Raw genomic sequence first — 12,956 nt, forward strand, 5'->3', positions numbered from 1 at the left:
TCTTCTCTCACTTTAACCGTTAGCTTCACGTGCTTCCTTCTGATTTCAAAAGTGATGCTTGAATTCAAATCACATTTTGCTGATAATCCATATTATCATTCAAACATTTTTAAAGCAGCAAATTTTATGCAATTCCATAGGGAGTCATCCAGTTGGAAAAAGAATTAGCCAATCTTGGTGGGGTTTGTGCGGCAGCTCTGATGAAGAAGGACCTAGCACTGCCTATTGGTAAGTGTGGCCAATGCTGGATGTTGTGATAGGGTTTTGTTTTGTTTTGTTTTGTTTGTATTTTAAGAGTAGAATGTATGTATTATAAAAGGTCTGAAAATAGATTTGCAAAATGAATTTTGTAATCTCATATTCATGAACAATAACTGCTTCATGTACTGGTAATTTGAGTTTGTCTAAGAGACTGAAGGGTATCCTGTTTCCTGTTTAAACTTACACACGTACATGGACACCCTTTTTATGCATATACGTGCTTTGAGCCAGGATGTATAATGTGTATGTTCAGTCAAGCACTGAATATATAGTATTAAACCAAAAATTCTAGATATTTCTTAAATATTCTAGTGGAAATATCAAGTAGACAACTGAATATTCATTGTCTAGATCAGAGGATCGGTCGATAGAAATGTAATTGAATATGATCGTTATTTGAAGATATGGGACTGTATGAAAGATATGCTAGAGAATGTAGATAAGAAAGAGAAGATAGCTTAGGATTAAAGCTGTGACTTACCAAAATTTAAAAGATGTTCAGAACAGGAAGAGGAGGCTGCAAATGAGACTGCGAAGGAACAGTCAGTGAAGGAGGAGAAAAACCAGGAGAGGGGATGTTCCTGGGATTTTGGCATGCTCTGAGAAGTGAATTAAAATCTATCATTGGACTTGAAGACTTGTTGGTTGCTTGTATATGCAATGAGAAATATGTTAGTAAAATGAGAGAACTGTAAGTCCTTTCAGAGTAGAGAGGGAGAATGGAAAGTAAGGAAGGGTGGTCCATTTGAATTTAGATATCTCTTTAGAAGAATTTTTCACTGGAGCAAAACAGAGATGAGGCAGTGGCAGAAATGGTACTTTCTTATATGAAGCAAATTTGTATGATACACAATCTATAATCAAGGGAGTAAAGTTGAAAATAAAAATGCTTACTGATTCTATAACGTTTATACGTGGTTTAAAGTTTTATTTTCTTACCCCCCCAAAATCCATCTTTACTCCTTCCTTTAAGACTACCCTTCCCACTACTATTTTTTCCTCCCTTTTTTTCCTCTGACTTTCCTTCTTTATTACGTTTTCTCTTCCTGGTCCCTTTTATTCTTCTCCATTCCTTTTCTCCCGGTTAATATTGGTATGTATGTGCGGAAATGAGACCTTGTATTATAGCCACATAAGGAAAATTGCTAGCAACCTATTTTGTTAAAGTTTATATATACTTTTTGACATAAAAAATTTTTATACATGTTTGCACAAATACTCAAAAAGTATATGTTGAAGGAATGGATTAATATAGCAGTGCTTGTGATTGTAAAACCTGGAAACAACCAAAATGTCTTTCAGTTGGGAACTAGTTAAATAAGTAATGGCGTACCCATTCAATGGCAGTCTATGCAGCTCTTTGAAAAAGTAGACCTATATGGCCTAACAAGGAAAGCTGTCCAAATTATATTAAGTAAGAAAAGCAAGTTTCAGAAGAGGGTCCCATTTTTGCATACATTATTCTGTATATTACAAAAGAGTATGTTGTGGCTCACACCTGTAATCCGAGCACTTTGGGAGGCCGAGGCGGGTGGATCACGAGGTCAGGAGATCGAGACCATCCTGGCTAACATGGTGAAACCCCGTCTCTACTAAAAATACAAAAATTAGCTGGGCATGGTGGCACACGCCTGTAGTCCCAGCTACTCGGGAGGCTGAGGCAAGAGAATCACTTGAACCCGGGAGGTGAAGGTTGCAGTGACCCGAGATCACGCCACTGCACTCCAGCCTGGGTGACAGAGTAAGACTCCATCTCAAAAGAAAAAGAGTATGTTTATGTGTAGTTGAAACACATATACATTTTTGGTTTGTTTGCACACCAAGTTTCTAGAACAACACATAAGCTGTTGACAATGGATAGTTTTAAGGGGGCATGGCACTGGTTAGAGATTTCGAATTTTTTGTTCTACACTTCTATACAATTTGAGTATTTCCCATTGAACAAGTATTACTTTATTAGTAACATTTAATAATTAAACTATCAAAGAAAGATCAATAAATATGTTCTATATTAATTAATAAATGAGAAAATGGCTAGGGGATGCAGTCACTGCCTTTTATTTTTCTGTGAGTCCCTGTCATTTACTAAAGTTATAGCTCTTCTGTAAGGCAACCAAAATATAAAGGCTCAGATTCGAAATAATTTGCTCCCTCTTTTTTTAGACAAAACGAATACACTAAGTTCAGAAAGTATACATTTATATTCATAAATGTAGGATGTATCTTTGGCAAATCACCCATGGGTGCTTCTTGAGTATTGCCTTGAGAATTGTAGTATATTTCCACTGGAAATATCTTATATATTAAAATGTATGCTGCTGGGATTTTTTCCAGAATCACAAATCTTTTCAATCTGGAGTAACAGAATTATTTAAAAAAAAAAAAAAAAAAAAAGTGTAATGAATGCAAAGGACTAGAAAATTAAACTAAACTAAATATTGACATGTTTTAGTAAAACTTTTTATTCGCACAACAGGTAATGAATTAGAGGAAGACCTTGAAATTCTTGAAGAGGCTGCATTGCAGGTATTGTCCCAAATGTTTTAAGGATAAACTTTATACATTAATTTAAAAAGTATTATCACTCAGATCAGCCTATTTATCTTGACCATTGGGTTCATTCATTAAGTACTTCACTCTATTCATTGGCGTTATAGATATAAATAACTTATAATTGCTCCCTTTGGTAGGAGAAACCCATGTGAGCCCTATGTATTTGGTGGGTAATTGACTCTGGAGTTAGACAAAAATCCTTTGGGAGAAAAAACAGATCAAGTGCCAAGGGTGCAAAGGATGGCTTGCAGAGCTGTGGCCATTTAAACTGCATCTTGAAAGAATTTTTTTTTCTTTTTTGCCAGCTAGAGAAAGGGGAAAGACATTTCACAAAGGATGTATAGTTGTGTTATAAGAAGCAGCAAAAGGTGAGGTCAGTACAGTTGGTGAGCTCAGTCTGTGACAAACCAGTATATCATATTAAGTGGTTAGGGCTAGTTGTCTGTAGACAATTGCGAGCCATCATTTGTTGTTTTTATTATTGTTTGCTTTACCTTTTTTGCTCGTTTAGGCATTAACTAGCACATTTGACTCTGAATGGAAATACATGAGTACTGTATTTCAGTGCAGTACCCCTTTGGATCTGTTACATCAACCTAATATTTCTTAAAATTGCTTAGAGATGACTATATTATATTCTTACTTCATTAGTCTGACTTTAGCTGGCTAGTAATCTGTAATAGGATGGAAATATCAGAATCTGTAGGCATCATTTGTCAAATTGTAATACCTACTTAGGCCAAACCAGAGATTCTGATGTACTGCTAAGTGAGCACCATTGGTTACCACACACTGAGAACATCAGTGATGGGGAAAATTTTGCATCTAGCAATGGTGTGAAGATAGAAGAAAAGTTGAGAGTCTCTCAGCTGGATCAGTGGTGCTCAGACCCTAGGATTTGATAGATTTGTAAAATTTTCCAAAAATATTTTTCCTGAGAACTTATTAGGTAAAAACACTCTTTAAAAATGTACTACTTATTATCAGCAATAAAATAAAAGACATTTTAATAGCCCCAGATGGAAAGGTCTTAGAATGGAAGACTCTGTTATATCCTTAGTTTTTCTAATTCTGCCATGGATCAGAGAACTTTGAGCCCACATTTGGAAAACACCAATTTAGATCATACTTATTTTCTGTACTAGGTATATGTAGTTAGTAGTAGTGATTTAAATAATATCTGTAGAACACTTCATAGGTTTCAGCATCTTTAATATTATCTCTCTGTTTTTGTAATTACACTTTGAAATCAATATTAGGTCTTGCATCTTACAATTATAATAACTGAAGTTCAAAGAAGTTTTGTGACTTCTTGAAGACTCAGATGGGAAACAAAGGCTGGTACCCAGTCCTTGTAATTGCTAAGGCTAGTGCTTTACATTTTATTTATTTCCTGAGATGAATTAATCAAAGTGGTAATAATGAAAACGTTTATTTCATCTGTATCAGGCACTATTTTAAACATTGTGTGCATTTTTAACTCCCCACAGCAACTCAATGAATTAAAAAGTTTTATCTCCATTTACAAATGAGGCATAGAGCATTTAGGAAGTTTGCCCACGATCACACAGCTAGTGAGCAACTGCATTGGGGTTTGTTTGCTGGCAGTTCGGTGACAAAAGAAACCCCTTCTCATTCGCTGGGCATGGTGGCACATGCCTGTAATCCCAGCTACTCAGGAGGCTGAAGCAGGAGAATTGCTTGAACCCGGGAGTTGGAGGTTGTGGTGAGCCGAGATCACACCATTGCACTCCAGCCCAGGCAACAAGAGCGAAATGTCATCTCAAAACAAAACAAACAAAAAAAAGTTCGTGATTTTGAACACTCTCTTCTGATCATAGGGACCTGTAGTGTGTCAGTAATGTTAAGAAACTTCTGAGTTTTAAAAAGCCACTGGCATCTTATGTGTATTCTTTTTTTAAAGTTAAATCTTTGTACCTTAAGATTCAAAAATAAAAATTAATTCAACAGATATATAATAAACAATATGGGTCAAGCAACATTCTAGTTAAAGGAGAACTGTCAAAGACTTTCTGTTAGTCCGTTTTCACACTGCTATAAAGAACTTCCTGAGGCTGGGTAATTTATAAAGAAAAGAGATTTAATTGACTCACAGTTGCCTACATAGCTGAGGAGGCCTCAGGAAACTTACAATCATGACAGAAGGCAAAAGGGAAGCAAGGCACGTCTTACATGGCAGCAGGAGAGAGAGAAGGGGAAAAGCCTCTGGACTTATCAAACAACCAGATCTTGTAAGGACAACAGCAAGGGGGAAATCTGCCCCCATGATTCAGTCGCTTCCCACCAGGTCACTCCCCCAACACGTGGAGATTATAATTCAAGTTGAGATTTGGGTGGGGACACAGAGCCAAACCATATCAGAGTTCATATATTGTTTATAATTTCAGGGATTATTATGGTATATAAAGTGTCATCTAGGCCAGATATGGAGAGATCTTTATTGTGTTACTGTTCAAGAAAAAAAAAAAAAAATGATGTCCCAAATTGCCTATCTTTTTGGCATGTAAGGTAGTTTTTGTGATAATCTAACATGTATTAAACACTTACTGTTTGTTAGGCAATGTATTGTATATTTTATATGCATTATTTAGTTTAAATTTTATAATAACTGTGTAAGAGAGAGATTATTTGACCACCAGTCTATATATTTTACAGATTCAGGGATGGTAACTTTTTAGCTTAAGAGCACACAGCAAATAATTTGTCCAAAGCCAGGATTTGAACTTAAGTCTATTTGATTCCAAAGATGATTATTTTTGAAACTGCATAATTTCAAATGTGATAGTACTAGAAATGTATTTTCTATGAAAAAAAATTTTGGAATTTATTTTATAGTCAGTAAAAAGTTTTTAGAGTTTCAGCATTTAAAACAAGTCTTTCCAAAAACATAAGACCTGCTTGTCAGATAGATGAAACCTAAAATTTGTTTTATCTGCCTCTTCTTCTTAACTTTAATAAGGCTTAGACAGGCTAATGAGGTTTGTGTGCTGCCACAATCAGGCTTCCACTCACTTTTACCCAAATCAAGACCTTGGTGCCCACCCACCCAAGAGAACAGCCACACCTTACTCATGATAGCTGCCTGTAAGGGGAACTTAAAAAGAGGGAAGCCGGGTGCAGTGGCTCAGGCTTGTAATCCCAGCACTTTGATAGGCCAAGGTGGGAGGACTGCTTGAGGCCAGGAGTTCAAGACCAGCCTGGGCAACATAGCAAGACCCCATCTCTACAAAGTTTTTTAAAAAATTAGCCAGCCATGGTGGCATACGCCTGTAGTCTCAGCTACTTGGGAGGTTGAGGCAGAAGGATCGCTTAAGCCCAGGAGGTCAAGGCAGCAATGGGCTATGATGGCACCACTGTACTCCAGCCTGGGTGACAGAGTAAGGCCTTGTCTCAAAAAGAAAAAGAGGGAGACATCCACAGCTGCTGACAGAAGGCAGCTCTGGCCCTGAAAAAATGAGGACGTAACACATAGAGGACTGGCATGGGAGGAGATACACCATTTTATCCAGCATGCAGATCTCTGACAAGGCATTTATTTTTGAGCGAGGAAAGAAACTGGAAATATCGTCTCATAATTTTCTCTCCTAGGAATTTCCTATCCTGTGGGTTAAAAGAAGGAACAGTGGGGTATGTGGAGAAAATGATTTCTCCGTAAAGGCCTGTCTAAAAGTATCTACATATGAAAAGTTACATGTAATTAAAGTTTTATTTTTTTTTTTTTTTTTTTTTTTTTTTTTTTTTTTATTATACTTTAAGTTCTAGGGTACATGTGCATAACGTTTATATCATGTATAACTCCCCAATGCAATCCCTCCCTCCTCCCCCCTCCCCATGATAGGCCCCAGTGTGTGATGTTCCCCCTCCCGAGTCCAAGTGATCTCATTGTTCAGTTCCCACCTATGAGTGAGAACATGCGGTGTTTGGTTTTCTCTTGTGATAGTTTGCTAAGAATGATGGTTTCCAGCTGCATCCATGTCCCTACAAAGGACGCAAACTCATCCTTTTTGATGGCTGCATAGTATTCCATGGTGTATATGTGCCACATTTTCTTAATCCAGTCTGTCACAGATGGACATTTGGGTTGATTCCAAGTCTTTGCTATGTGAATAGTGCCGCAATAAACATACGTGTGCATGTGTCTTTGTAGTAGAGTAATTTATAATCCTTTGGGTATATACCCAGTAGTGGGATGGCTGGGTCATATGGTACATCTAGTTCTAGATCCTTGAGGAATCGCCATACTGTTTTCCATAATGGTTGAACTAGTTTACAATCCACCAACAGTGTAAAAGTGTTCCTATTTCTCCACATCCTCTCCAACATCTATTGTTTCCTGACTTCTTAATGATTGCCATTCTAACTGGTGTGAGATGGTATCTCATTGTGGTTTTGATTTGCATTTCTCTGATGGCGAGTGATGACGAGCATTTTTTCATGTGTCTGTTGGCTGTATGGATGTCTTCTTTTGAGAAATGTCTGTTCATATCCTTTCCCCACTTTTTGATGGGGTTGTTTGTTTTTTTCTTGTATATTTGTTTGAGTTCTTTGTAGATTCTGGATATTAGCCCTTTGTCAGATGAGTAGGTTGCAAAAATTTTCTCCCATTCTGTAGGTTGCCTGTTCACTCTGATGGTAGTTTCTTTTGCTGTGCAAAAGCTCTTTAGTTTAATGAGATCCCATTTGTCAATTTTGGCTTTTGCTGCCGTTGCTTTTGGTGTTTTAGACATGAAGTCCTTGCCCATGCCTATGTCCTGAATGGTACTACCTAGATTTTCTTCTAGGGTTTTTATGGTATTAGGTCTAACATTTAAGTCTCTAATCCATCTTGAATTAATTTTCGTATAAGGGGTAAGGAAAGGATCCAGTTTCAGCTTTCTACTTGTGGCTAGCCAATTTTCCCAGCACCATTTATTAAATAGGGAATCCTTTCCCCATTTCTTGTTTCTCTCAGGTTTGTCAAAGATCAGATGGCTGTAGATGTGTGGTATTATTTCTGAGGACTCTGTTCTGTTCCACTGGTCTATTTCTCTGTTGTGGTACCAGTACCATGCTGTTTTGGTTACTGTAGCCTTGTAGTATAGTTTGAAGTCAGGTAGCGTGACGCCTCCAGCTTTGTCCTTTTGACCTAGGATTGTCTTGGCAATGCGGGCTCTTTTTTGGTTCCATATGAACTTTAAAGCAGTTTTTTCCAATTCTGTGAAGAAACTCATTGGTAGCTTGATGGGGATGGCATTGAATCTATAAATAACCTTGGGCAGTATGGCCATTTTCACGATATTGATTCTTCCTATCCATGAGCATGGTATGTTCTTCCATTTGTTTGTGTCCTCTTTGATTTCACTGAGCAGTGGTTTGTAGTTCTCCTTGAAGAGGTCCTTTACATCCCTTGTAAGCTGGATTCCTAGGTATTTTATTCTCTTTGAAGCAATTGTGAATGGAAGTTCATTCCTGACTTGGCTCTCTGCTTGTCTGTTACTGGTGTATAAGAATGCTTGTGATTTTTGCACATTAATTTTGTATCCTGAGACTTTGCTGAAGTTGCTTATCAGCTTAAGGAGATTTTGGGCTGAGACGATGGGTTTTTCTAAATATACAATCATGTCATCTGCAAACAGGGACAATTTGACTTCTTCTTTTCCTAACTGGATACCCTTGATTTCTTTCTCTTGCCTGATTGCCCTAGCCAGAACTTCCAACACTATGTTGAATAGGAGTGGTGAGAGAGGGCATCCCTGTCTTGTGCCAGTTTTCAAAGGGAATTTTTCCAGTTTTTGCCCATTCAGTATGATATTAGCTGTGGGTTTGTCGTAAATAGCTCTTATTATTTTGAGGTACGTTCCATCAATACCGAATTTATTGAGCGTTTTTAGCATAAAGGGCTGTTGAATTTTGTCAAAAGCCTTTTCTGCATCTATTGAGATAATCATGTGGTTCTTGTCTTTGGTTCTGTTTATATGCTGGATTACGTTTATTGATTTGCGAATGTTGAACCAGCCTTGCATCCCAGGGATGAAGCCCACTTGATCATGGTGGATAAGCTTTTTGATGTGCTGCTGAATCCGGTTTGCCAGTATTTTATTGAGAATTTTTGCATCGATGTTCATCAGGGATATTGGTCTAAAATTCTCTTTTTTTGTTGTGTCTCTGCCAGGCTTTGGTATCAGGATGATGTTGGCCTCATAAAATGAGTTAGGGAGGATTCCCTCTTTTTCTATTGATTGGAATAGTTTCAGAAGGAATGGTACCAGCTCCTCCTTGTACCTCTGGTAGAATTCAGCTGTGAATCCATCTGGTCCTGGACTTTTTTTCGTGGGTAGGCTATTAATTGTTGCCTCAATTTCAGAGCCTGTATTGGTCTATTCAGGGATTCAACTTCTTCCTGGTTCAGTCTTGGGAGAGTGTAAGTGTCCAGGAAATTATCCATTTCTTCTAGATTTTCTAGTCGATTTGCGTAGAGGCATTTATAGTATTCTCTGATGGTGTTTGTATTTCTGTGGGGTCGGTGGTGATATCCCCTTTATCATTTTTTATTGCGTCTATTTGATTCCTCTCTCTTTTCTTCTTTATTAGTCTTGCTAGCGGTCTGTCAATTTTGTTGATCTTTTCAAAAAACCAACTCCTGGATTCATTGATTTTTGGAGGGTTTTTTGTGACTCTATCTCCTTCAGTTCTGCTCTGATCTTAGTTATTTCTTGCCTTCTGCTAGCTTTTGAATGTGTTTGCTCTTGCCTCTCTAGTTCTTTTAATTGTGATGTTAAAGTGTCAATTTTAGATCTTTCCTGCTTTCTCTTGTGGGCATTTAGTGCTATAAATTTCCCTCTACACACTGCTTTAAATGTGTCCCAGAGATTCTGGTATGTTGTATCTTTGTTCTCATTGGTTTCAAAGAACATCTTTATTTCTGCTTTCATTTCGTTATGTACCCAGTAGTCATTCAGGAGCAGGTTATTCAGTTTCCATGTAGTTGAGCGGTTTTGATTGAGTTTCTTAGTCCTGAGTTCTAGTTTGATTGCACTGTGGTCTGAGAGACAGTTTGTTATAATTTCTGTTCTTGTACATTTGCTGAGGAGTGCTTTACTTCCAATTATGTGGTCAATTTTGGAATAAGTGCGATGTGGTGCTGAGAAGAATGTATATTCTGTTGATTTGGGGTGGAGAGTTCTATAGATGTCTATTAGGTCCGCTTGGTGCAGAGATGAGTTCAATTCCTGGATATCCTTGTTAACTTTCTGTCTCGTTGATCTGTCTAATGTTGACAGTGGAGTGTTGAAATCTCCCATTATTATTGTATGGGAGTCTAAGTCTCTTTGTAGGTCTCTAAGGACTTGCTTTATGAATCTGGGTGCTCCTGTATTGGGTGCATATATATTTAGGAGAGTTAGCTCTTCCTGTTGAATTGATCCCTTTACCATTATGTAATGGCCTTCTTTGTCTCTTTTGATCTTTGATGGTTTAAAGTCTGTTTTATCAGAGACTAGGATTGCAACCCCTGCTTTTTTTTGTTCTCCATTTGCTTGGTAGATCTTTCTCCATCCCTTTATTTTGAGCCTATGTATGTCTCTGCATGTGAGATGGGTCTCCTGAATACAGCAGACTGATGGGTCTTGACTCTTTATCCAGTTTGCCAGTCTGTGTCTTTTAATTGGAGCATTTAGTCCATTTACATTTAAGGTTAATATTGTTATGTGTGAACTTGATCCTGTCATTATGATATTAACTGGTTATTTTGCTCATTAGTTGATGCAGTTTCTTCCTAGCCTCGATGGTCTTTACATTTTGGCATGTTTTTGCAATGGCTGGTACCGGTTGTTCCTTTCCATGTTTAGGGCTTCCTTCAGGGTCTCTTGTAAGGCAGGCCTGGTGGTGACAAAATCTCTAAGCATTTGCTTATCTGTAAAGGATTTTATTTCTCCTTCACTGATGAAACTTAGTTTGGCTGGATATGAAATTCTGGGTTGAAAATTCTTTTCTTTAAGAACGTTGAATATTGGCCCCCACTCTCTTCTGGCTTGTAGAGTTTCTGCCGAGAGATCTGCTGTTAGTCTGATGGGCTTCCCTTTGTGGGTAACCCGACCTTTCTCTCTGGCTGCCCTTAAGATTTTTTCCTTCATTTCAACTTTGGTGAATCTGGCAATTATGTGTCTTGGAGTTGCTCTTCTGGAGGAGTATCTTTGTGGCGTTCTCTGTATTTCCTGAATTTGAATGTTGGCCTGCCCTACTAGGTTGGGGAAGTTCTCCTGGATGATATCCTGAAGAGTGTTTTCCAACTTGGTTCCATTTTCCCCCTCACTTTCAGGCACCCCAATCAGACGTAGATTTGGTCTTTTTACATAATCCCATACTTCTTGCAGGCTTTGTTCATTTCTTTTTCTTCTTTTTTCTTTTGGTTTTCTCTTCTCGCTTCATTTCATTCATTTGATCCTCAATCGCTGATACTCTTTCTTCCAGTTGATCGAGTCGGTTACTGAAGCTTGTGCATTTGTCACGTATTTCTCGTGTCATGGTTTTCATCTCTGTCATTTCGTTTATGATCTTCTCTGCATTAATTAGTCTAGCTGTCAATTCTTCCACTTTTTTTCAAGATTTTTAGTTTCTTTGCGCTGGGTACGTAATTCCTCCTTTAGCTCTGAGAAGTTTGATGGACTGAAGCCTTCTTCTCTCATCTCGTCAAAGTCATTCTCTGACCAGCTTTGATCCGTTGCTGGCGATGGGCTGCGCTCCTTTGCAGGGGGAGATGCGCTCTTATTTTTTGAATTTCCAGCTTTTCTGCCCTGCTTTTTCCCCATCTTTGTGGTTTTATCTGTCTCTGGTCTTTGATGATGGTGACGTACTGATGGGGTTTTGGTATAGGTGTCCTTCCTGTTTGATAGTTTTCCGTCTGACAGTCAGAAGGACTGTCTGTTGGTCTGTTGGAGATTGCTTGAGGTCCACTCCAGACCCTGTTTGCCTGGGTATCAGCAGCAGAGGTTGCCAAAGATAGAATATTGCTGAGCAGCGAGTGTACCTGTCTGATTCTTCCTTTGGAAGTTTCCTCTCAGGGATGACTCCACCCTGTGAGGTGTGGGGTGTCAGACTGCCCCTAGTGGGGGATGTCTCCCAGCTAGGCTACTCAGGGGTCAGGGACCCACCTGAGCAGGCAGTCTGTCCGTTCTCGGATCTCAACCTCCGCGTTGGGAGATCCACGGCTCTCCCCAAAGCTGTCAGACAGAGTCGTTCGCCTCTGCACCGCCCCGCTGCTTTCCCTATTGGACCTCAGCTGTGGCTGTCCCCAGAGGTGGAGTCTACAGAGACAGGCAGGTTTCCTTGAGCTGCTGTGAGCTCCACCCAGTTCGAGCTTCCCAGCGGCTTTGTTTACCTACTTAAGCCTCAGCAATGGCGGGCGCCCCTCCCCCAGCCTCGCTGCTGCCTTGCGGATAGATCGCCGCAGACGGCTGTGTTAGCAGTGAGGGAGGCTCCGTGGGCGTGGGACCCTCCCGGCCAGGTGTGGGATATATTCTCCTGGTGTGCCTGTTTCCTTAAAGCGCAGTATTGGGGTGGGAGTTACGCGATTTTCCAGGTGTTATGTGTCTCAGTTCCCCTGGCTAGGAAAACGGATTTCCTTCCCCCTTGCGCTTCCAGGTGAGGCGATGCCTCGCCCTGCTTCAGCTCACGCTGGTCAGGCTGCAGCAGCTGACCAGCACCGATTGTCCGGCACTCCCTAGAGAGATGACCCCAGTACCTCAGTTGAAAATGCAGAAATCACCGGTCTTCTGTGTTACTCGCGCTGGGAGTTGGAGACTGGAGCTGTTCCTATTCGGCCATCTTGCTCCGCCCCCTAATCTCTCTAAAGTTTTATTTTTAAAAATATACAAATATTCTTTTTTACTTAACAGGTGTGCAAAACTCATTCTGGAATTCTTGGAAAGGGTCTAGCTCTTTCTCATTCACCAACTATATTAGAAGCACTTGAGGGAAATTTACCACTCCAAATCCAAAGCAATGAACAGTCTTTTCTGGATGATTTTATTGCCTGTGTCCCAGGATCAAGTGGTGGAAGGCTTGCAAGGTAAATGTACTTTAAGTTACTTACTTTATTTTAGGGCTTTCATCTTTCATCATTTCTGAAAGAGGGGAGTCATTAG

The 12,956-nt window shown here is 39.4% G+C and overlaps 1 protein-coding gene across 17 annotated transcripts in view; it reads left to right on the forward strand.

Moving 5' to 3' along the window:
- MYCBP2 (MYC binding protein 2) overlaps positions 1 to 12,956 on the forward strand; it is a 299,211-nt gene that overhangs the window by 170,897 nt on the left and 115,358 nt on the right. For all 17 annotated transcript variants that reach the window (XM_033177503.1, XM_033177496.1, XM_033177499.1 and 14 more), the window contains 3 exons: positions 141 to 228; positions 2,738 to 2,787; positions 12,708 to 12,880. In XM_033177503.1, the coding sequence (XP_033033394.1) occupies positions 141 to 228; positions 2,738 to 2,787; positions 12,708 to 12,880 (311 nt within the window). The remainder of the gene's footprint in view (positions 1 to 140; positions 229 to 2,737; positions 2,788 to 12,707; positions 12,881 to 12,956) is intronic.

This window comes from Trachypithecus francoisi, unplaced genomic scaffold (assembly GCF_009764315.1).
Source record: "Trachypithecus francoisi isolate TF-2019V2 unplaced genomic scaffold, Tfra_2.0 Lachesis_group18, whole genome shotgun sequence".
Lineage (NCBI taxonomy): Eukaryota > Metazoa > Chordata > Mammalia > Primates > Cercopithecidae > Trachypithecus > Trachypithecus francoisi.